Below are 22,583 nucleotides of genomic sequence, written 5' to 3' on the forward strand. Positions count from 1 at the left end.
AATCACTAATATGATAGAAACTATCAGTTTAGCTTTTATTTAACTCAAGCCTCTGTGCCTATGATCCAGGATTATCTTTTACATTTTTTGCATGTTTCAAATTTTTAAAGTTTCTTTCTTGAACTCTGCACAACAGTTTTAGTACAATGTATACATTGTCCCTAAAGAGAAAACAGTAGACTGAAATGTTTTAGGGAGCCTGTGGCCAGGACATATAGAAGCTGGTGCCTATTAACCGACAGGCATATCGATGCTGGCCACCTGTTGCTCAACCTCATCATTTATCTTAGAGTTAGGCAAACTATACCAAGTCCAGCCTCCCATATATTTTTGGAAATAATGTCTTATGGAACACAACCCCATTCATTTGTTTACTATTGCTTATCGCTCCTTCCACAAGGCAAAGTTGAGTAGTTGTAAGACCACATGGCCTGCAGAGCCTAAAATATTTACTATCTGACCCTTTATAGAAAAACGTTTTCCCATCCCTGGTTTAACTAATGGTTGGTATCCTCATTAACCAATGTTTGTTGAGAAATAGATACATATCCATATGGTAATGGGAGGAGGAATCAGACAGCTTCTATGAATATGTGTGTGCTGTCTTTGAGAGGGAGATTTTTTACATTTTTCATTGATTTCACAAATTCAGAATTTATTAAATGGGTTTCTGTTAGGTGACAGGTACCTACCCGTCAAGTAGACTTCCTTTTTAGGTAGTCATGAGAGGAAAATTTTTCCAAGTGTTTCTATCAAAATGCATATTTTGAAATTCACTTTTGTCCCCTCTTGTCTGTAATTTTTATAACTTTTTCTACTTCTTATATATTCACACAACATCAAAACCTCCTACCTCACTTTGTCTTATCATTAAACTAGGGCTTTGAAAAATGTAAGAAGGTTCTTAAAAGATTAGTTATTCCTAAACTATTGTCATTTATTTTTAAATGTCGGTGGACAGCTCCTTTCCAATACCATTTGTGTAAAAAGAAATATATTGAGCTGAATAACCCTCCAAATGGTGATATTTTTTTTCCATTGTTAATTTTGAAAGTCCTAATTTTTGTCTGTCCTGAGCAAGAATCTAAACATTTTAATTCTTTCAACAGAGTACCATAGTAAGTTTATAGCTGCTGTGCCTTAGACAACCTATACTTAGGGAAAGGAAATTTCCAATTCAATTTACAATGATGTCAAGAAACAACACATATCTGCAGGCATAGATAAGAAAAACATTCAGGGGTACACAGTGATAGGTCTACTTAAATAAATAAAACTTTTGGTACTAGTGATTAGGTACCCAGGATTATTATATGTTTAATTGGCTAACGTTACAATTTGGAATTACTTCTAGTCACATTTAATTGGATTTGGAATCTCTGGAGAAAAGAAATAGAGAGGCCCAGCAGAAACAGTCATAAAAGTAAACTGTTTTTCCAAAGGGAGCTAAGCAATGAATTAATATCAATTGCACAATAGTTTTTAATATCTTCTCAGCTTAATAAGACTAATTCAATGGTTGTACACACTAGATACTAAAACCAATTCAATTAAACACAAAAGTTGGGGGAGGGGAGTGTTTGTTGAATTGGAAATTTTATTTTTAATTTTAAGGAGGCCAATTTAATCAGAGGTAAATAATCTTTAATTCAGGTAAAGTCTAAGATATGCTTACATGGCAGTACAATACTTAGCTACATATGCTATGTTAGGTTTGAAGGCATTTTAGAATCCATAACATATGTGTTGCTCTATAAAGGTTTTGAAGCTTAATAAGGGGCAACCAAAACAATGCATTCCTTCATAGTCTTTAAATATTCTTATACTGTGCAAACAGAAAAAAAAACATCTAGAATACAAATGCTGTTTGCTTCTTATTCTTTTAGCTTAGATTACAAAAAAGAAACCAAAAAAACAAAACAAAACAAAAAAACAAAAAACAAAACCCAGAAAGCAAAAACAACCCTATTTTCTACATCCTAAAATTTGCTTGGGCTTTGCTCAATATTAGTCTAGTCAAATTTTATATATTACAAAATCTTCTTCTTCGATATTTATATATACTACCTGTTATGGTTTTGTTCTGTCCTATAAATTTTTTTGTTTTTTGTTTTTTGTTTTTAATTTGTCCTTGTTCTTAGGAGTGCCATGATTGCTGACTACATGTTCTGGCTCTGTGGAGGAAGTGAACAGTGTATAAGCAAGCTCATCAAACTGTATTGGCAGGTAAAAATTTATATCCCAGTTAGGGAGGAGGAACCCATCTCATTTTTAGAACCAAAATGAAGAATTGGTGCTTAAACGACTGCTGAAGAAGGTAGCTTTGGCCATATCAATCAGAAGGACACCACTCAGTAGTAATGTATTTATAATGAAATAGACTTTCTGTGACTTATTTTAAGGGCAAAATTCAAGGTTGTTAACCCTTGGCCCATACTTCAGTTTTACAACCCAATATAAATTTTAGACATCCCAGGAACTATTTTCCCAAGTATGCTGCTATAATGACATGATCCTTTAAAATATGAACATTGTATTCTCATAGATTCTTCTTGATCTATGACCTGTAAAAGCAGATGCTAGAAGTAATATCAATTACATAAAGGAAAATGCAAAGATCAGTTGTACTTGTTGAGTAATATTTAGTGTTGGAACACTTAACTAGTAACAAACTGCAGATCTTCTTTCTCATTTATTATTCAAAATGGCAGCAAGAAGTCATATCAAAGGTCAATGAGATCCCAAGAAGAGAGTCATAATTTCTTAAATTATAAAGAGAATTTAGAATTTACTAGTTCAATCTCCTTTACAACATACAAATCTATTCATTTCCTGTCCTCTCTGAGCAAATTGTTGATGACTTTCTGCTGAAGTAGATCCAAAATGAAGAGCTCATTTAAGCCCAAGAAACAACATCCAATTTGCTAATTATTAAACTGTTTTCCTCATATGAAGTGGATTTCTACTCCCTTAAAACTTCAATCCAGTGGTTCCCAGTAGGGCAACATGGACAAAATGGAAACACATTTCCAAATGAAAATTTTTCAAGTATTTGAAATTGAACTACAAAAGCCAGCTGCCTCCTCCATATCTTCTCCTCTCCAGACTGTATGGGGCATTTTATTCCTCATACTTCAAGATATTGAATTGAATTGAATTGAATATGAACCTTTTGAACTAACTAGAATAAGATCTGCTAAAACACAAATATGAAAGGGAGAAATAATCATCAATAATCTTTGATGCTTCCTGATTTTTCCCATATTTTCACTACTGTGTCTTGGCCCATTTTCTGTTTTTATATCATGTATTTATTAGAAAATAAAGTATTAGATTTATCATGTAAAAGGCTCACTGGTTTATATGGTTCCATCTAAATATTTGGAGTTTTAGCCTACTATAAAAAATAAAGGTTTACATTAGTCCTACTATACTTGAGACCTGTGACTATTTGAAAAAAAAATTGACCTTCTAGTAAACAAAATTTTAATCTCAAAAATATTTTTAATTTGCTCATAAGTTAAAAATCTTCCTAATGGAATCTGTAACATGCAAAACAGCAGCACTTATAGTCATGTAATTAAATAGTTGTAAAGAATTGCTAGATGTAAAGGATAAGCAAATAATATGTGTTTTGATATAATAAAGGAAGAAGACTTTTTATTAAAGGATTTCAGAAGCTTCTGGAGAGAAGTGGGAAAGGAGTTGAATCTTAAGGGTTAGATAACATTCAGCAAGCTTGGCATATAGGAGGTCCCAAATAAATGTTTGATTTAATTTGTTCATTCACTAAACAAACAAATATCAACTACTTCCTGTGTTTCCTACATTGAACTAGGAAAAAAATAGGTCTAGTGTTGGTGCAACCTAAGACTGGTTAAGACTAACTGTAAATAATTTTTTTCTGTTCCCTTTAGCTTTCAAAGAACACTAATACCCCATTTTATTTACATCAAACTAAGAAAATAATCTCCACTTACCAATACATGCATATTTGCTATACAAAAAGGAAGAAAACAAATACTATTATTTAATTATCCTATATTAATAAAAGATAAGAAAAACATATTTTTCCTTGTATTCTCTTTTTCTCTTTTATTTTTATTATTATTTTTTTAATCCCCATCACCTGTTTAACCCATCACCCCCACCTACCTCCCTTTTAGCAACCATCAGTTTGTTCTCTATAGTTAAGAGTCTGTTCTTGTGTTTGCCTCTCTTTTTCTCCTTTTTTTCCCCTTTGCTTGTTTGTTTTGTTTCTTGAATTCCACACATGAGTGAAATCATATAGTATTTGTCTTTCTCTGACTGACTTATTTCACTTAGCATTATACTCTCCAGATCCATCCATGTCATTGCAAATGGCAAGATTTCATTGTTTTTTTTTTTTATGGCTGAATAATATTCCATTGTTTATACATACCACTTCTTCTTCTTTATCCATTCATCAGTTGTTGGACACTTGGGCTGTTTCCATAATTTGGCTATTACAGATAATGCTGCAGTAAACATCGTGGTGCATGTATCTCTTTGAATTAGTATTTTTGTATTCCTTGTGTTAATACCTAGTAGTGTAATTGCTGGATCGTGGGGTAGTTCTAGTTTTAACTTTTTGAGGAACCTCCAGACTGTTCTCCAGAGTGGCTGCACCAGTTTGCATTCCCACCAATAGCGCAAGAAGTTTCCCCTTTCTCCACATCCTCACCAATACCTGTTGTTTTTTTGTGTTATTGATCTCAGCCATTCTGAAAGGTGTGAGGCAATAATCTCATGATAGTTTTGATTTGCATTTCCCTGATGAAGAGTGATGTTGAGCATCTTTTCATGTGTCTTTTAGCCATCTGTATGTCTTCTTTATAAAAATGTCTATTCATGTCTTCTGCCCATTTTTAATTGGATTATTCATTTTTGAGGTATTGAGTTACTCTTTTTCTCTTTTAATTTGAAGCAACTTGGCATACTGGAAAAGAGCCTTTGTTTGGAAATCAGGTCTGACTCCATCTAAGTTCTAACACCAAATAGCTATCTAACCTAAGGCAAGTTAGTTTTTAGAAGAACTTCAGCTAGAAAATAAGAGAGACCAGCAGAAAGTGTTTGGGAAAGTTTATTCTCAAAGCTCATTTTAGCACCGAAAGCTAATATTTTAAGCACATCCAAAAATGATGTCACATATATTAAGATAGAAAGAAATGACATAATTGGAAATTTCATCCTGCAGATAAAGTCCATAAATTAAACCCTACTGACTAGCCTCAATAGTAGCACACCACACCATTCTCACCAATTACATACTTCCTTATGTGAGCCTGCCTCTCCCTGATCTTAAATTAAATGTATACATCTTCCCCCCCACCCCAAACCTTCTGTCCTAAATCAAAAGGGGCTTTTGGACATTGCCAGTGAGTGCCCAATCCATGCCATCTTTAAACACAAGGAGACAGGGATGCACCACCACCCAATCCACCATGACAGTTACACTGCTGAATTTAAGAATGCCCTCCAAACATCACAGACAAGAAACTGTATCTTCATAGACATTCATAGACATCAATGAAGGCTTAGACAGAGGCTATTTTCACTAATTTGGAGAGGATGAAGTTACTGTACATCTTCCTTTCAACCACATAAAATGCCTACCATTCTGATCAGTTATTCTTCTCAGAGGTCTTAAACAGGAAATGGAAAATTTCAGTATGTAAAAATGTGAGAACCAGTCTACACCTACTCTCACAGATGGTTGGCTTATAAGCCCTTGGATACAAAAGAACAGACCTTCGCTTTGGTGAGCTCAGGAATGCTTTTGAATTGTATTAGGAATGGTTTTCATATCATCAACCCAGCAAGAAAAAAAGGCATAAAACTCTACACTACATGAAAGCTCACATCAGAATATATCACTCTGAATAAAAGTGTTTGCACATGTTATTTTATAATAGCATCACTTCTTCAGAGCTAGAAAGGGTTGGAAATAACTTGTCACAACTGTACTTACATGCATGCCTCTGCAACTCGATGCCCAGTCTCCTATTATCAGCCACTCTCATTTTCTGAAACACCTTGAGACCTCATCACAATTCTGAACTAATTAACAAAACGGAAATTCCCTAATCAGGCTGAGAATTAGCTCTTTTGAAGCAGTGACCACTATGTATTTATACACTACTCCTAAAGTAACAATTTTGTTTCAAGATTTTTTCAGTAAACTGGAGTCCACCTCCTAAGCCACTTGCCCCTTAGATCCAGGGCTAGATTTAATAGCATTAGGAAACGAAACTCCCTCTTCTTCCATTCCTATTTCCCTTTCCTGGTTTCTCACCTTCACTTTCTGCCATGCTGTCAGCCACATGGATTTTCTGGTGTGTGGCTTTATCTCTTGCAGTGTGAGTAACAGAACCAATTCTGGTTTGCACTGCTTAGCAAAATGGAGTGAGGAAAGATAACAGCTAATTCTGTTGCAGAAGTCCCACAAAACAAGCACAGAGGAGCCCCCACTAAACAGGGGCAAGCTGCTTGATCAACCCATTCTTCACCTTAATAGTTTCTTTTCAAATTTCTTTCTTTTTTGAATGACAAACCTCTCTGAGAATCTGATTCAATTTACAAGCATCCACCTAGAAACAGTACTCATAAACATAAACATGGGAAAAAATAGGCTTACTATTTATCTCATTATATTGGAAATTTATCTACACATAGAATACTGAGAATTGTAGTTTTTTCACTCTTATGAAAAGGTTATGCAATTTTTCTGGGATAAGAAATTAAAATGTATTCAACATCTCATCAATGTCAATATTTCACTTTAATGGCAATAACAGGTACAACCCTGATTCACGAAATCTCTAATAGCGAATGGAATCAGAGCTCCTGTAGCTCACAAGATCTCATATGGATAGGCAGGCATCAAGAATAACCAAAATTCATATTACATCATTCCCTTTGTGTTCAAGTCAATGAGATTATCTTTGCTAAGTCTATATCATCAAAGTTATCTATGTCAGCAGTTTGTTTCAACCTTCGAAGGAGAGAAAGCCATTTGCCAAGTGTCTGTTGATTTTTGTCCCTAGAAACTCTCAAGGCTGTGTCAATCTCACCTCCAGTATTAGAAAATTCATATTGTGTTTTTGACTCCAGCCACCTCATTTACAGTAGCAGCTTGACAAAAAAAAAAAAAAAAAAAAAAAAAAAAAAAAAAAAACCTCATAGTTTTTCAGCAGCATCTCTAATAGTAAATTCAGCATTTAACCAAAAGATTTGCTTCATATATGTGACTAAGATATCAGCCATTATAAAGCTAGTCCTGGAATGAACTTCTCACTATCAATCTGTTCTAAGGAGTTTTCCTTTCTCTTAAAAATTTTTCAAGAATTAATCAAACCAAATCACTTCTAAATTTTGTCTCTGAATTGCCAACAAACTCCTCTATTAAGAAAGAGCCTCGGGGCGCCTGGGTGGCTCAGTCGGTTGAGCGTCCGACTTCAGCTCAGGTCACGATCTCACGGTCCGTGAGTTCGAGCCCCGCGTCGGGGTCTGGGCTGATGGCCCAGAGCCTGGAGCCTGCTTCCGATTCTGTGTCTCCCTCTCTCTCTGCTCCTCCCCCGTTCATGCTCTGTCTCTTTCTGTCTCAAAAATAAATAAACGTTAAAAAAAAAATTTAAAAAAAAAAAAAAAAAAAAAAGAAAGAGCCTCATGGTGTGTTCTTGTGTCTTGACAAAGATCTACTGCAAAGGCACTGTTGTGAGCTCTTGGCTCTGAGGAAGTTGAAGACTTTCACAGCAATTGAAAGACCTCTTTTGGGATTGTGGGAGGGGCTGTTGACACCAATACAGGCCCCTGTAAAAAGCCTGACATGTGGAGCATCTTTCCTCAGTGAAGCAGCGAAGGCTGAGGCAGTGCCAACTTCACAGATCCTCCATCTGTGCAGAGAATGCCAAGACTTCCCATCCAATTCAACTTGTACTTGGCATGGAACGTTCACCATCTTAAAGATATCAATGGCCTAAATGATTTCCAAAGAGCTCACCAACACGAAATTTTTCTTTGGTGAAGTTAGTCTACTCTCAAGGGACAAAACTCAGGAGGTGGCTATGTTGAGAGACAAAAGATTTTCCCCAGCCATATGCTTGAGGAAGATGGTGCACAGTCTGTGGGCCCTTCCATGGCTTTCACAGACCACAGGTTAAGTCCCTTCTGTACTCCTCTTTGCAACAGCTCTTTTTCTTTTTGGTATTGGGCCTAGCAGGAGACATTTACTGCTTCCAAAACTCAAAGCAAAAAACAGCACCCAGAATGTTCGTGTCATATAGTTCCTCCTGAAACTGCACTACAGTCATTCAAGCTCGAAACCTTTCCAATCCAGTGTGTGCAGACTACTCTTAGATTAGTGGGTGCTTTTCTGGGTGCCTGGATGGTTCAGTTCGTTAAGCATTGGACTCTTGATTTCAGCTCAGGTCATAATCGCATGGTTCATGGGATCAAGCCCCATGCTGGGCTCTGTGCTGACAGCAGGGGCCGGCTTGGGATTCTCTCTTTCCCTTTCTCTCTGCCAGCTCATGTTTGCATGTTCTCTCTCTTTTTCTCAAAATAAATAAATAAACATTAAAAACATTAGTGGATACTTTCTTCTTTACTCTCAAACTGTATTTGTCATTCATACTCACTCAGGAAATATTTATTGAGCACTTGTTAGTGACTGTGTGTTAAGCACTGTGCTACGTGCACTGTACTAAAAGCACTGTGCTATTACAAATACAGCAGTGAACAAAATGCTCACTGCTTGTCCTGTCCTCAAGAAGCATGTGTTCTAGCACAAAAATGTAACAAGAAAAACATCTGGTACTTACATTAGACACCACTTCTTCCTAATCTGTTTTTCTTCCACAGTGCATTGCAAATAGCAATTCAATACATATTTGTTAAAGCCAGTCAACCAAGTTAAATATTATTTGACATGAAACTCAAACCAATAATGTCAAGAATATTTTGGAGTAGTTTATTTGTTATTAAAAAAATCAGTGCTTATTGATTTCAACAACTGTGTGTGTGTGTGTGTGTGTGTGTGTGTATTTTAAGTTCACAAATGTGGACAACTTTTGTGCTTTGAGTTTGAGATTTATCAGAGTATCTGGAGAAGGTTGCAGATTTCCAACAGTCTGTTACTTCATTGATTTCTGTGCTCATGGTTGTCTCCATGAAAACCCTAAGGTTTTATCTATTAGCTTCTTCTTTCAAACATAGCAATCAAGACAGCAGCAAACTAATGAATTTCTCTGCACTAACCAGACAATGATACACAATAACTGATGTAACTTAATCCCTTATACCAATAATGAAGACTTTTTTACTCCAATTCATTGTGTTTCTTCTTGATATTGCAAAATTACCCCAATATAGTCATTTACATGATACAGATTTATGGTATCTCAATTTCAGAGTAAAAATAAAATCTTCAACATGAAATTACAGGCAAATTAAGGTCAACCAGAATTTTTTTTATTATCTTTTTTTTAATGTTTACTTATTTTTGAGAGAGACAGAGACAGAATGCAAGTGGGTGAGGGGCAGAGAAAGAGGGAGACACAGAAGCAGAAGCAGGCTCCAGGCTCCAGGCTCCAAGCTGTCAGCACAGAGCCCGACACGGGGCTTGAACTCACGAGCTGTGAGATCATGACCTGAGCCGAAGTCGGACGCTCAACCGACTGAGCCACCCAGGCACCCCTTTTTTTATTATCTTTAACAAAACACCTACATATTCAGTAGAATAAAAATGTGTTTTAAAGATTTGCTTCCATGTGAAAAATGTTTCCACAGAAAGGAACAAAATAAAAATGCCATATGAGCATTTCTCCTAATGGCCTTTGTTTATAGTCTATTTATTTATTTGGCCCCATCAGGCATACAGTTTATAAAATATTTGGACAGGAGTGTCTGAAAGCAATACAAGCCTTATGATATTTATATTATATATAATTTAATAAGCACCAAACTCACTTACCTAAAAATATTTTTCCTGTCAACTGCCATGTGTCATGCTTAAATTCTCACCATTTGCCATTGAGTCTCTAGTCAACCCCAGGTAATATGCAGAAGAAATTTTATCTGTAAGTGTTTAACTCATTAATGGATGACTCTTGAACACAATTGTGAGAATTATTTTGAAACTTCTTAGTCCCTTTGGAAATATGAAAGCAGAATCCTGAGGAACAAGATGGAAGGAAAGGTAAGCTCTGACGAGGAAAGATGACAGGATGTTCTGAAATACAAGGAATATAGTTTGAGCAGAAGGACCCTATAAAGGCAATGGATATATGTGCTTAACCCTGTGAATGAAAGAAAGTAAAACAGACACTCTAGGGAAGTAGAAAGAAGTCAGGCCTATGATTCACAAGCTGTAACTTCTAATTCCAATGCTAGGATTTAATTTTGGATAAGTCACTTCATTTCCGTATTAGTCAGCTACTGCTACAATACTGCTGTGTAACAAATCACTCTTAAATTCAGTGGTTTCTCATAACAATAAGCAGGTTGGCTTATCAGTCATGATTTGACTGATCTAGGCTAGTCTTGGCTGTACTTAGCTACCCTTAGCTCCAAGCTGCGGAGAGGCCCAAGTATGGTCCACATGCAATGGCTATCCGATGTCTGTTTATCTTATGGCAAAATGCAGAATTCTAAGAGAGAAAGCAGAACTATATAAGCACATATCAAGCCTCTGCTTATACCATGCTTATTAACATCCTGTTAGCCAGAGCAAGCCATATATGGTTATTGTGTTCACTGCCAAACCATGATAAAAGTAATATTGTTACAGAGATGGGGGAAATTGAGACCAGCAACTCAATCTGGTTTATCATAACTGCTCTGGACTTTAGTTTCTGCTGCTATATGATGACGAAGTTGGCTTAGGCCTGTGATTCTCAAACACTGGTCTAGTGAACTGCATCAGAATCCCAGTGTTGGGTGAGGTTCTAAAAACTGTGTTTGTCTACTTCCCCCCAACTAAGTGATTCTGATGCACAACCCTCAGCTAGACGGTCTGTAAGGCCATTTACAAATTTTTAAGTTTACGAACAACTTTGCCTACCATAGCGTTTATCTACAGCTTTGCTAGGTGCAGAGGCAGAGTGCCAGGGAAGGTGATGCTGCCTACCTGACAATGCAACTGATATAATCCATTAGCCCATATTCTCCCCTCAGTCTTCCCACTATGTAGATGCCTCTAGTAAGTGAGGCAGCCTGTTCTTCCTGTTTTTAAATGTTAACTGCTCTCCCCTTCTCACCAGGATGTAAGTCAGGTTTTCCTGCCCTCCTCCCAACCCCAAAGCAAACTCTTTGCTGCTTCAGGTTCTTTCCTACATTCAGTTTTACATCTAGACAACAATGAGCATTGCAATCATTTTTAGTCACCTGCCTACAAAGAGATTTGTCCATTAAGCTAGGCAGTATTAAAATCCTCATTTTGTGAATTCTCCTATTTCTTGGTTAGAAGACAGGCTAAAGAGGAAGTGTCCAAAATGAGATGAGAGGTAAAAGAGAGCTTCCCCTCCTGGGTCTTGGAAAAAGATAAATGTAGAAATGAATTTCTCATCTAATTATTCATTCCTGTTTATATATTCTTTAATGATATGTTTCCATGGTTACCAGCGTTGTTAAATGCTGCCTGTGTTTCACTTTGCTTTGATGCTATTTGAGGTAGTATGCCTGTAGGAGAGGTTCACTTTAAAATGAAAGATGTAATTGACGCAGGTATTTGATGTAAGGTTGAGTGTTCCTGTGAAGAAGATAGTGACCATGACATTATTTGCTGTTTGTATAGTTTAGTGTAGTTCTTCCCTTGATGTTCTGTGAGTGTCCCAGGCATTAGGAAGGAAGAAAGGAAGGAAAAGAGGGAGGGAGGGAGGAAGGAAGAGAGGAAAGGATGGAGGAAAAAATGTGAATCATATTCACATATTGAATCCATGTGTACATTTCAGTACCATTATATATATTTAGTGACACATATTTGCCCAGATTGTCAAGTAGGTGAGGTTGCTTTTTATGTGCCCCATTCCTCTCTTCTCCCCACGCTGTCCCCACTCCTCGCTCCACCTATACATGCCAAGAGTCAAAGCCTTCTTTCAAAAATGTGTCATATAATCAATTACCTCACCTCAGTGTGAATTTTAGTCAGAGTGCCACCTTTTCAGAAGTTGTCTGCTTTTGAAACCCTAATTGCCACTGAGAAATAAACAGCTTTGTCCCCGGCTAAAACAATGAGGCATCCAGATCATATAAGAATTTGGGAGCAGTGCCTCAGAATGGGCCCTGCAGGAGGACCGCATATTTCACTTGTGTATCAGCCCTCTATCCGCAAGTTGATAATTCAAGCTCATTAGAAAATAGTGGCATCATATCAAGCAAGAAAAATCAATTTTCAGCCACTCCTAAGAAATATTTACTTAGTATTTGTCTTCAGAAATATGTATATATTATATTTATATATAATATATTAAATATATATTTAATATATTTATTAATTTATAAATAACATAAATTAATAAATATATTAAATATATATTTATATGGTATCAGTTTGGTTTTGTAAAAATATCAGTAGGTTATTAAGGAAACTCACACCATTTAAATAAAGTCAGCATTTCCTTTTCTTTTTTTCCCTTCTAAAAAGCTTTTTAGGTTTCTGACAGTTCTTAACAGAACAAAAAGTAACCTCTAAGTTTCTTTTCATTTTCTTTCATTTGAGAATGATATGGGTTTCATAGATTTAAGGCAGTTTTGGCCTTCTTTTACTTGAACAAATTTAAGGGTAGCTATTTGATTCCCAGGAGTCCGTGCTATTCTACTAGATTGCCATGAGGTTATTTTGTTTCCATAAAGATTTTGCCTCCCAGTTTAAATTTGCAAACATGTTGATTCCTTCTTTGCTTTGTTTGCATCTAAAAATCAAAAATTGTTATGATCCAAACCAAATTTAGAGGTTTTTATAGTTATCTTTTATATTTCCCTTAGATTTTTATGGGTTATTGATTTACAAGCTTGCAGAGAAATTGAGGTCACTTTTTTTTAGCAGTTGGAGATGCAGAATAAATATTCCATGAAATCATGAAATTTTTTAAGCTGTGTGCACCCAAGTATAAGATAATCTGTAAAGCTCAAAGCTTTTAATGTTTTTATTTATATTCAGCCATCCTTTTATGGCATTGCACGCCAATTAAATATGAATTCTCCTCTTTTCTTGAATTCATACGATTGATTTTTCGTCACTAATTTTTGAAGACTGTGTACTCTACCTATCGTATAGTTCCTGGTTGAATCATTTCCTTTTTCATCCCTTTCTCATCTTTTCTAATCTTCCTTCTTCCAGATAATGAGGCCTCAGCATTTTAAATGTCAATCTTCAACATGTGGCATAATTTGCTTTTTTTAGGATCATAAAATAACTGTTAAACTGACCTATTTTTTATCCAAGAGAACATAGATGATATTTTATACAGTGCAGTCTAAACCAGGAGTCAACAGCCTATGAGGGACAATAGCCCCCAGAAAACCTTGGAAGGGCTATTTCAAGCCCAAACCTAAAGAGACAGAAAACACCAAAATTACCATGACAAGTCTTCATTTTATTTATTCTTCATCACGTGGGGGTTGGCCTGCTTTAACATTCATGTATAAGGCCCAGATCGGAGATAAAACTGGAGATTGGACACATAACTTGGAAATATAGTGGCAGGTCTCTTAAAGATAGCATTTCATTTCATTTCATCTAATATGACTTCAAGTTGTAGTTTGCTATTGTCATAGAGTATGTGTATGGGTGCATAATAAATATTTATAGATATATAGATATATATTTGTGTATGTATAGTAAATATACAGTGTGTAATATACAGTATTACACACACACACACACACACACACACATACACACAACAGGTCTGTCACATTTCTCACAGATACAATTATGCCCCTTCTGAGACCTCTTGTTGATGGGAAGTTACATATAGGAGGATACGTGCTCCATAATAGCGTCTTCATGCAATCTGTTACCTCCTAAAAATTAAAGTCCTCCAGGAGGAGTCACAGCCTGGAAAATATTAATTGCAGATAAATAAGAGAAATAATAACAAAGAAGAAGAGGTATCTGGTTGCTGGGACAAAGCTGAAACTTGCGAGAGAAAAGAAATTATGGGGATATGGAAGTAAACCAAAGACAAATTTTGAGTGATAGACTATAGCACTATAAATACATTTTTCTACACAGACAGTACCTTTTACTAGATCCTAGATAGACCATCATCTCTCCTTGGTCTGTGTACCACCAGGGCCATGGAGCTACTAGCTTCCAAGATGAATAGCTTCCTCATTGGAAGGCTCTATCAGAACATTTTTCCCCCTGCTAAGGATTCCTCTTATGCCCTGTGAATCTTTATGGAAGCTATAAACTTCATTTGTGAGTCTGCACACCATAAATGGCTCAGAGCAAGAGGCTCAGACTGAGCTAGAACTGCTGAGTCCCAGCTCAGTCCCAAGGTAGCCATGTGAAGTACTGCATATTGTATAATATAAAGACTGGGTTTTCCTAATCTTTAAAATGGGATAATAATATCTGTTTTCCAGTGTTGCCTTAGCAAGTAAAGAGAATAATTTATCTATAGCACTTAGCCATTGCCCAAGAGCACTCATTTAATTGGTTAAGGAGTTTTACAGATTTGTCAATGAATTAAATGAAGTCTACCTACGCAGAGTACAATAGCAGGTTGCTCTCTGATGACAGGAAGTTAGTCCCTGAAACTTAACGTCTTCTCTCCAAATTAAGCATACTTGGATTCTTTCAATTTCTCCAGTATACAGCATTTCAAGGGCATCCTACACTTTTCCACTCAAAGTCATCTTGCATACTAGTGGACAAAACAAAAGAAGTACAAGTCTGGGAACCAGGTCACCAGGTTCTCGTCCCAACTCTGCCATCAGTCAGCTCTGTGCACCAGCAAGTCATACCCCAATCTAAAACCACCAGTCAAAGAAATGCAATCAGAAAACAATATACAGTTAAGAATAGGAATATCTATCTTCATATAATTAAACTAAGTATAGAGAAGAAATGCACAATGACAAAAAAGGGTCCCAAACTGTGTTGACATTTACCACCAAACACAGAGGCTAAAGCCCATTAGTAATACCCATTTGTGCTTATGAAATAATTACAGGTAATGTAGCTATTTATTCCTGTGATACCTTTTGGTGATTCATTTTAAATCATCAGGAATAAAAGCTCTGTGGCATCCTAAAGAGTCTGGAGGCTGCTGAAACCCACACTTAAAACTCTTGAGTTTCTATCAGCTGATTTTTCTTTAGTGTGCAAGCAGAAAATGATTCAGGGTCTTTATAATGAATGTACTTTAAATTCTATTTATAAATTATATGTACTTTACCATTAAATAAGCTAGACGAACTCAAGCACATTATTATTTAAGTTCCCCTATCAAGAAGGCTTTCATTTAATTTTTGTAAATATTTCTCTTTGAGACAGGCATTCTAGTTGATAGCATTCCTTAAATCTAATGAGGGGCTGATGGGCAAAACAGTCTTATTGTGGCCAGGAGATATGAAGGATGACTATTCTGTTTTCTGTTAGGGTTATTGTTTTGAAGAGGATCTTGACCTGGTTTAGGTTTGATGTGGTCTGTTTTTTTCTCTGTTAGAGTTAGAGTCAAGTTCTTGATGTCTTTGAAGACAGGAATAAGATAGTCATGGGAAAAGAAAGTAAAACTTGATCTTGTAATTCTACAAATTTGCTGTCTAACTAGAAGGATGAAAAATCACTTAGCATAAGAGAAAGCATTGGTTTAGGAGACTTGCTTTCTTGTCCTGCTTTCTTCTCTAATTTTGTTACCTGAGTTAAGTCACCAGAACTCAGCAAGATTCAGTTACCTTGGTTATGAAGTTGAGTGATTTTAAAATAATATCTTAGTTTCTTTTCATCTCTTTAGTTCTATGCTAAAGGGACATGGAAATACAATTTTGCTATCAAATATGATTAAAAGTTAATACAGAGTAAATTTTAGTCGTTCAATGTTGAAGTTATTCAGCTAACAGAAGCATCATATATAATCAAAACCTTAACTCTAACCCTAACCAGACTGGATGGTGGACAACAGTGTACACATACACACTCACACACACACACACACACACACACACACACACACACACTAAATGGATATATATATATATATATATATATATATGTATATATATATATATATATATATACACATATATATACTTACATATGTTCTAAAATTCTATAGAACTCACATACACTGCAAAACTAAAGTAAATTAAATGTTTAGAATTTAAAATGATATTTATTATGGCTATTTTTAAATAGGATGTATTGCAAAGTAAAGAATTCACAACAGCTATATAAAAATTTGTTCAGGGGCACCTGGGTGGCTCAGTCGGTTAAGCGTTTGACTTTGGCTCAGGTCAAGATCTCTCAGTTCGTGAGTTTTTTCCCTGCGTTGGGCTCTGTATTGACAGCTCAGAGCCTGGAACCTATTCAGATTCTGTGTCTCCCTCTCTCTCTGCCCTACCCCTGCTCACACTCTGTCTTTCTCTGTCTCTCTCAAAAATAAATAACATTAAAAAAATTCATTATATGCTCACCTCAGTACAAGTAACCTGTTCATACAATCTTTGGTCAGATACTGCAAATAAAAATTTAAATTTCTTGATTTAAATTGCATGAAGACATGACTTTCACATCACTGGATTGATAAATGTAATGGCAAAGCTGCCAAATATTCCCTTATATTAGAAAATACAGAACTTTCAGTGAAGGTTGTTCAATAAAAGAACTCTCATAAATGCAAGGTAATATTTCAGTAAATGAAATGTTACCTTAAATGTTGATCATCAAGGCAGGGGCAAACAATCAATTATTACATATTTTATTCTGACATACCATTATATTAATAAAATCATCATTAAAATGTCAATCTTGGCTATTACATAAGTGATACAGTGAATAGGTTTATAGGGAAATCTCAAGGAAAGATGTTTTGCTCTTTAGGAAAATTTGTTCTTTAGTTAATCTTAAATTTCAAGAAAATTGGACTCTTTCAAATTGAACCCATATATATTCAAAAGGATTAAATTTGAAAATTATTGCTCACAAAATTTTATTTTTCCATTTTCTAGAAAATTCCAGTCATCATTCAAAATTACATCATTATTAATGTAATAGCAAAGAATCATATTAGCCACTAAAATCTAAAGATTCCTGTCTCAATCATTTATAGCTTGAAAGTAGAGCACTGCTTCCTTTGAGTCTAATGTGAACTCTGAGAATAATACAATCATAATATTCATTCACTAGTAATACTAAGATAGACTTTATGAGAATTAAAAGAAATAGGATATAAAAAAGCATCTATCACACTGCTAAATGAAAAGTTATTTTATCTCTTTAAACACCATGTTTTTTGTTTACTTTTAAAACAATACGTAAAGCTTAGAAGGAAAAAATGGATTATGAAAGAGATTCAAATTTTTGTTTATTATTGTTTGTGAATTAGGGTAGACTAACTGCTAAAACAAACAACTCCAATATTTCAGTAACCTAAAACAATAAAAGTCAATTTCTCACTCACTGTTGCAGTTCCTGGGTGTTTCTGATTGGTTCTCCCAAAATCAGCAATAATGAGAACCCATAGTTCTTCCACTATATACCTCCATCTTCCTCCATGTCCTGGCAGTCTTCCCTCTTCAGGAAGCTGACAGAGAAAGAAAATGGAGGATCACACTAGGCAGAGTTTTATGGGCAATGCCAAGAAAAAGTATCCTTCCCACTTACATTCCATTTATCCGCACAGAGCCACATGGCTATGCTTAACTGCAAGGGGGCCTGAAAAATGCCTAACCACGTGCCCAGGACACTTATACATGTATATGTTCTAAAACTCTGTAGCACTCACATATACCACAAAACGAAAGTAAATGATTTAGAATTTAAACCGGTGTTTAATATGACTGTTTTTAAACAAGAGAGTCCCAGGAGGTAAAACCATAATTTTTGAAGAGAAAGTGAAATATAATATTTGAGACCCTAATTCTAAATTCTATAGAATTAAAAAGCTGTTCATCCTGAGAAAAGTCACTTAAGCCTCTTCAAGTCACTTAATTCATCTCCAATTCAGTGAATTGGGCTGGAAAATTCCCAAGGTTCCTTCCAGATCTAATCTTGTAAGTAAAGCAATTTACTGCAATTATGGCCAACTCTGATATTGGAAGCATTAAAGGAATAATTTGATAATAATCTATAATAATTTGATCACATTTTCTAATTAGAACTGACAAGATTTCTACTACTGAATCACTATCACTGGACACATAGTTGAAAGGTTGCAATTTGTTGAAATCCTCCAGCAAAAATATGGGAAAAATTTCATAATCTCATCATCCTGAAAATGTTTATAGTTTCTGCCAGATTTATCCTAGGCACCCTGAGTGCTCTTAAAAATTTACCAGGAAGAAGCAACTCTCTTGGATTTAGAAGAGGAAGTGAATTGTGTTTCTTTTTTTGCTAGTCTTCTTTTCCCTCTACTTTGATGGCTTTTCCTTTACTGTTGACAGAGTATCTCTCTTTCCCCGTCTCCCCCATCGTCTCCCTTGTTGTAAAATTATCCTGGGCAAATTGATTTCTGAGGTAGCAAATGGATTTTTTTGCTTAGCTAAAGAACAAGGAGAAATTATTATAAGTTACTGTTTGTAGAGGAAATGAGCTGCCCACATACACTCTTGGTTTATATAACTATAAGCTTTAAAACTTGACAAATGTGAGGATAACAATAGAGAGTTATTAGAAGCCCCAAATGTAAACACCTAATTTCAAAGCCTTTTTGTGTGTGTAGCAACAGAGAAAGCATAATTAACAGCAATGCACACTTAACAACAGAACATGTGTACTGACTGTTTTCCCCATTCTTTGTACACGTGCAACATCTATTGACACCAGAGAAACTCACACATTGGGAAAGAATAACTCAACTGCAGAAAATTTTTGTCAAACTAAAAAGTATCATTTAAAATATATCTTTTAGTATAGGTTACTTTTTAAAGTTTTTATTTAAATTCCAGTTAATATTGCAGTGTAATAGTTTCAAGCATAAAATATAGTGATCAACGATTCCATGCATCACCAGGTGCTCACCACAACAAGTGCACTCCTTAATCCCCATCACCTGTTTAACCCACTCCCCCTGTCCACCTCCCTTCTGGTAACCGTCAATTTGTTCTCTATAGTTAAGTCTGATTCTTGGTTTGCCTGTTTCTTTCTCTTTTTTTTTCCCCTTTGCTCCTTTGTTTCTTAAAATCCATATATGAGTGAAATGTCTTTCTCTGACTGACTTATTTCACTTAGCATTATACTCTCTAGGTCCACGCACGTTGCTGCAAATGGCAAGATTTCATTCTTTTTTATGGTTGAATAATATTCCATATATATACATGAATAATATTGGAGTAATATTAATACATATATATGCATATATATATTCATATATACATATGCTACCTCTTTTCTATCCATTCATCAATAAATGAACATTGGGTTGTTTCCATAATTTGGTTGTTATAGATAATGCTACTATAAACATAAGGGTGCACTTATCCCTTTGATTCAGTATTTTTGTATTCTTTGTGTAAATACCTAGTAGTGCGATTACTGGATCATAGGGTAGTTCTACTGTTTTCTACAGTGGCTGTACAAGTTTGCATTCCCACCAACAGTGCAAGAGGGTTCCCCTTTCCCCACATCCTCACCACTACCTGTTGCTTCTTGTTGATTTTAGCCATTCTGACAAGTGTGAGGTGATATCTCATGGTACTTTTGATTTGCATTTCCCTGATGATGAGTGATGTTGAGCATCTTTTCATGTGTCTCTTGGCCATTTGTATGTCTTCTTTGGAAAATTGTCATGTCTTCTGTCCATTTTTTAATTGGACCCTTTGTTTTTTGGGTATTGAGTTTTATAAGTTCTTTTATATATTTTGAATACTAACCCTTTATCAGATGTGTCGTTTGCAAATAACTTCTCTCATTCCATACATTGCCTTTCAGTTATGTTGATTGTTTCCCTCACTGTGCTGAGGCTTTGTATTTTGATGTAGTCCCAATAGTTTATTTTTGCTTTTGTTTCCCTTGCCTCAAAAAAGTTGCTACAGCCAATGTCAGAGAGATTCCTGCCTGTGCTCTCTTGAAGGATTTTTATGATTTCAGGTGTCACATTTAGATCTTGAATCTCTGTTGAGCTTATTTTTTGTGTATGGTGAAAGAGAATGGTTCAGTTTCACTCTTTTGCATGTTACTGTTCAGTTTTCCCAGCACCATTTGTTGAAGAGATAGTCTTTCCTATTGGATATTCTTTCCTGCTTTGTTGAAGATTAATTGACCCTATAATTGTGAGTTTATTTCTGGCTTTTCTATTCCATTGATGTATGTGTTTATTTTTGTGTTTATTTTTGTACCATACTGTTTTAACTACTACAACTTTGTAATATAAATTGAAATCTGGAATTGAGATGCCTCCAGCTTTGCTTTGCTTTGCTTTTCAAGACTGCTTTGACTATTCAGGGTGTTTTGTGGTTCCATACAAATTTTAGTATTGTTTGATCTAGTTCTGTGAAGAATGCTGTTGATATTTTGATAGGGATTGCTTTGGGTAGTATAGACATTTCAACAATATTTGTTTTCCCGATCCATGAGCATGGAATGTTTTCCTTTGTGTGTGTGTCATCTCTAATTTCTCTCATCAGTGTTTATAATTTTCAGAGTACAGGTCTTTTACCTCTTTAGTTAGGTTTATTCCTCCATATCTTCTTATTTTTGGTGCAATTGTAATGGGCTTGATTTCTTAAATTCTCTTTCTGCTGTTTCATTATTGGTGTATAGAAATGCAACAGATTTCTTGGTGCATCTTACTTTTTACAAGCTGCAATTCCTCACCTTGTCTCTTCCTCTATTTATTTTCAAAATCAAGGAAAATCTTTGATGATTAGAAATAGTTTACAATCTATATTTTAGTACCTATGATTATTACACAATATTCCAGTGTTTAAAAATCCTTAAGCATAATCTTTCATTTGCTGATATTAGACTCTTCATGAAAGGCAAGCCCAACCCTAAATTACTAAATCATTATCATCACAAAATGAAAACCTGATATTTTGGTGTCTAACTCAAACAGTCAAAAATTCCTTCTATTTTAGTAATGCTAAATTTTTTTCTAGATTATTTCACTGAGTCATTCAATAATGCACCAGAAATATTATATATAAATGTTATATATAAACACATATACACACATATAATAGTGTGTGTGTGTGTGTGTATATATATATATATATATATATATATATATATATTAGACTCTATGTAATATACCAATACAATAATATAATACTCTATATAATATATACTGTATTCCTTTACAAGAACAATGTGAGACAGATTCAAAGCCCCAAGATTCTCTGTCTCTGGAAGAACAAAAAATATTAATACATAAAGGCACAAAAAGGATGTGTCAGGATCTGGTGAAAGGGTAATTTGTGTTCTCATTTCTACTCTATCTTACAGTATTTTTTCTTGGGGTTATAATAATGTGTTTTGAGAAAATATCTCTATGGAAACTTCAATTATTATTCTCACATACACACTTTGCTCACTCACCCACCTCCTTACGCATCTTCAAGATGGAGGGCAGAAACCACAAAAAGACCCCATATCTACTGACTGTGATTAGTGAGAGAGGGAGGCTGTGCCCCAGCACATACCCTCCTGAGTGGAGAGCCCTGTGAAACCCTAAATGCAATTCGCTGAGCAGCAAGCCAAGAGTACAGTGCCTTAAATGAACAGATCAAGCTGCCACACAAAACCCACACTTCTGCCACTTGCAAAAAAGCTGGTATAGGCTCTTGGGCACGAGTCTTACTGTCCCTGCTGTGAGATGGCTTAGCAAAGTTACCTTGCCAGCAGTCACTTAAGCTGCCAGTAGTTGGAAAAGAAATGGGATGAAGAGAGTGTTTTCTTCTATCTTGGCCTTACTGAGATACTGTTAATGTCTCTCTGGAAGCAAACTAGAGAATTAAATACCTTTGTTAATTTTTTTGAGCCAGAATTTAAAGCAAAATACCCTTCACCAAGATATTTAGAGAAAAGCTATTTGGGAGTTAGGAACTATTATGGGATCAATTGTGTCCCCCCAAAATTCATATTCTGGAGTCCTAACCCGGTGCTGCAGATTGTCATTGTACTGGAAATAGGTATTTAAAGTGTTAATTAAAATCAAATGAGGTCTTTAGGTGGGTCTTAATCCAATGTGACTGATGTCCTTATAAGAAAATGAGATTAGGATACAGACATACACAGAGGGGGAAAAAAAAAAAAAAAAAAACCCATGTAGAGACACAAGAAGCTACATAGCCATCTACAAGTCAAGGAGAGAGGCCTGAGAAGAAAGCAGTCTTGCAGACACCTTGATCTCAGACTTCTAGCCTCTGGAGCCATGAATTTCCATCATTTAAGG

The 22,583-nt window shown here is 35.4% G+C and overlaps 1 protein-coding gene across 4 annotated transcripts in view; it reads left to right on the top strand.

The window, feature by feature from the left end:
- The window catches only part of SPATA16 (spermatogenesis associated 16), a 242,839-nt gene that overhangs the window by 155,961 nt on the left and 64,295 nt on the right, over nt 1–22,583 (top strand). For all 4 annotated transcript variants that reach the window (XM_042903103.1, XM_042903104.1, XM_042903105.1 and 1 more), the window contains exon 5: nt 2,142–2,226. In XM_042903103.1, the coding sequence (XP_042759037.1) occupies nt 2,142–2,226 (85 nt within the window). The remainder of the gene's footprint in view (nt 1–2,141; nt 2,227–22,583) is intronic.

The sequence above is a fragment of the Panthera leo genome, chromosome C2 (assembly GCF_018350215.1).
Source record: "Panthera leo isolate Ple1 chromosome C2, P.leo_Ple1_pat1.1, whole genome shotgun sequence".
NCBI lineage: Eukaryota > Metazoa > Chordata > Mammalia > Carnivora > Felidae > Panthera > Panthera leo.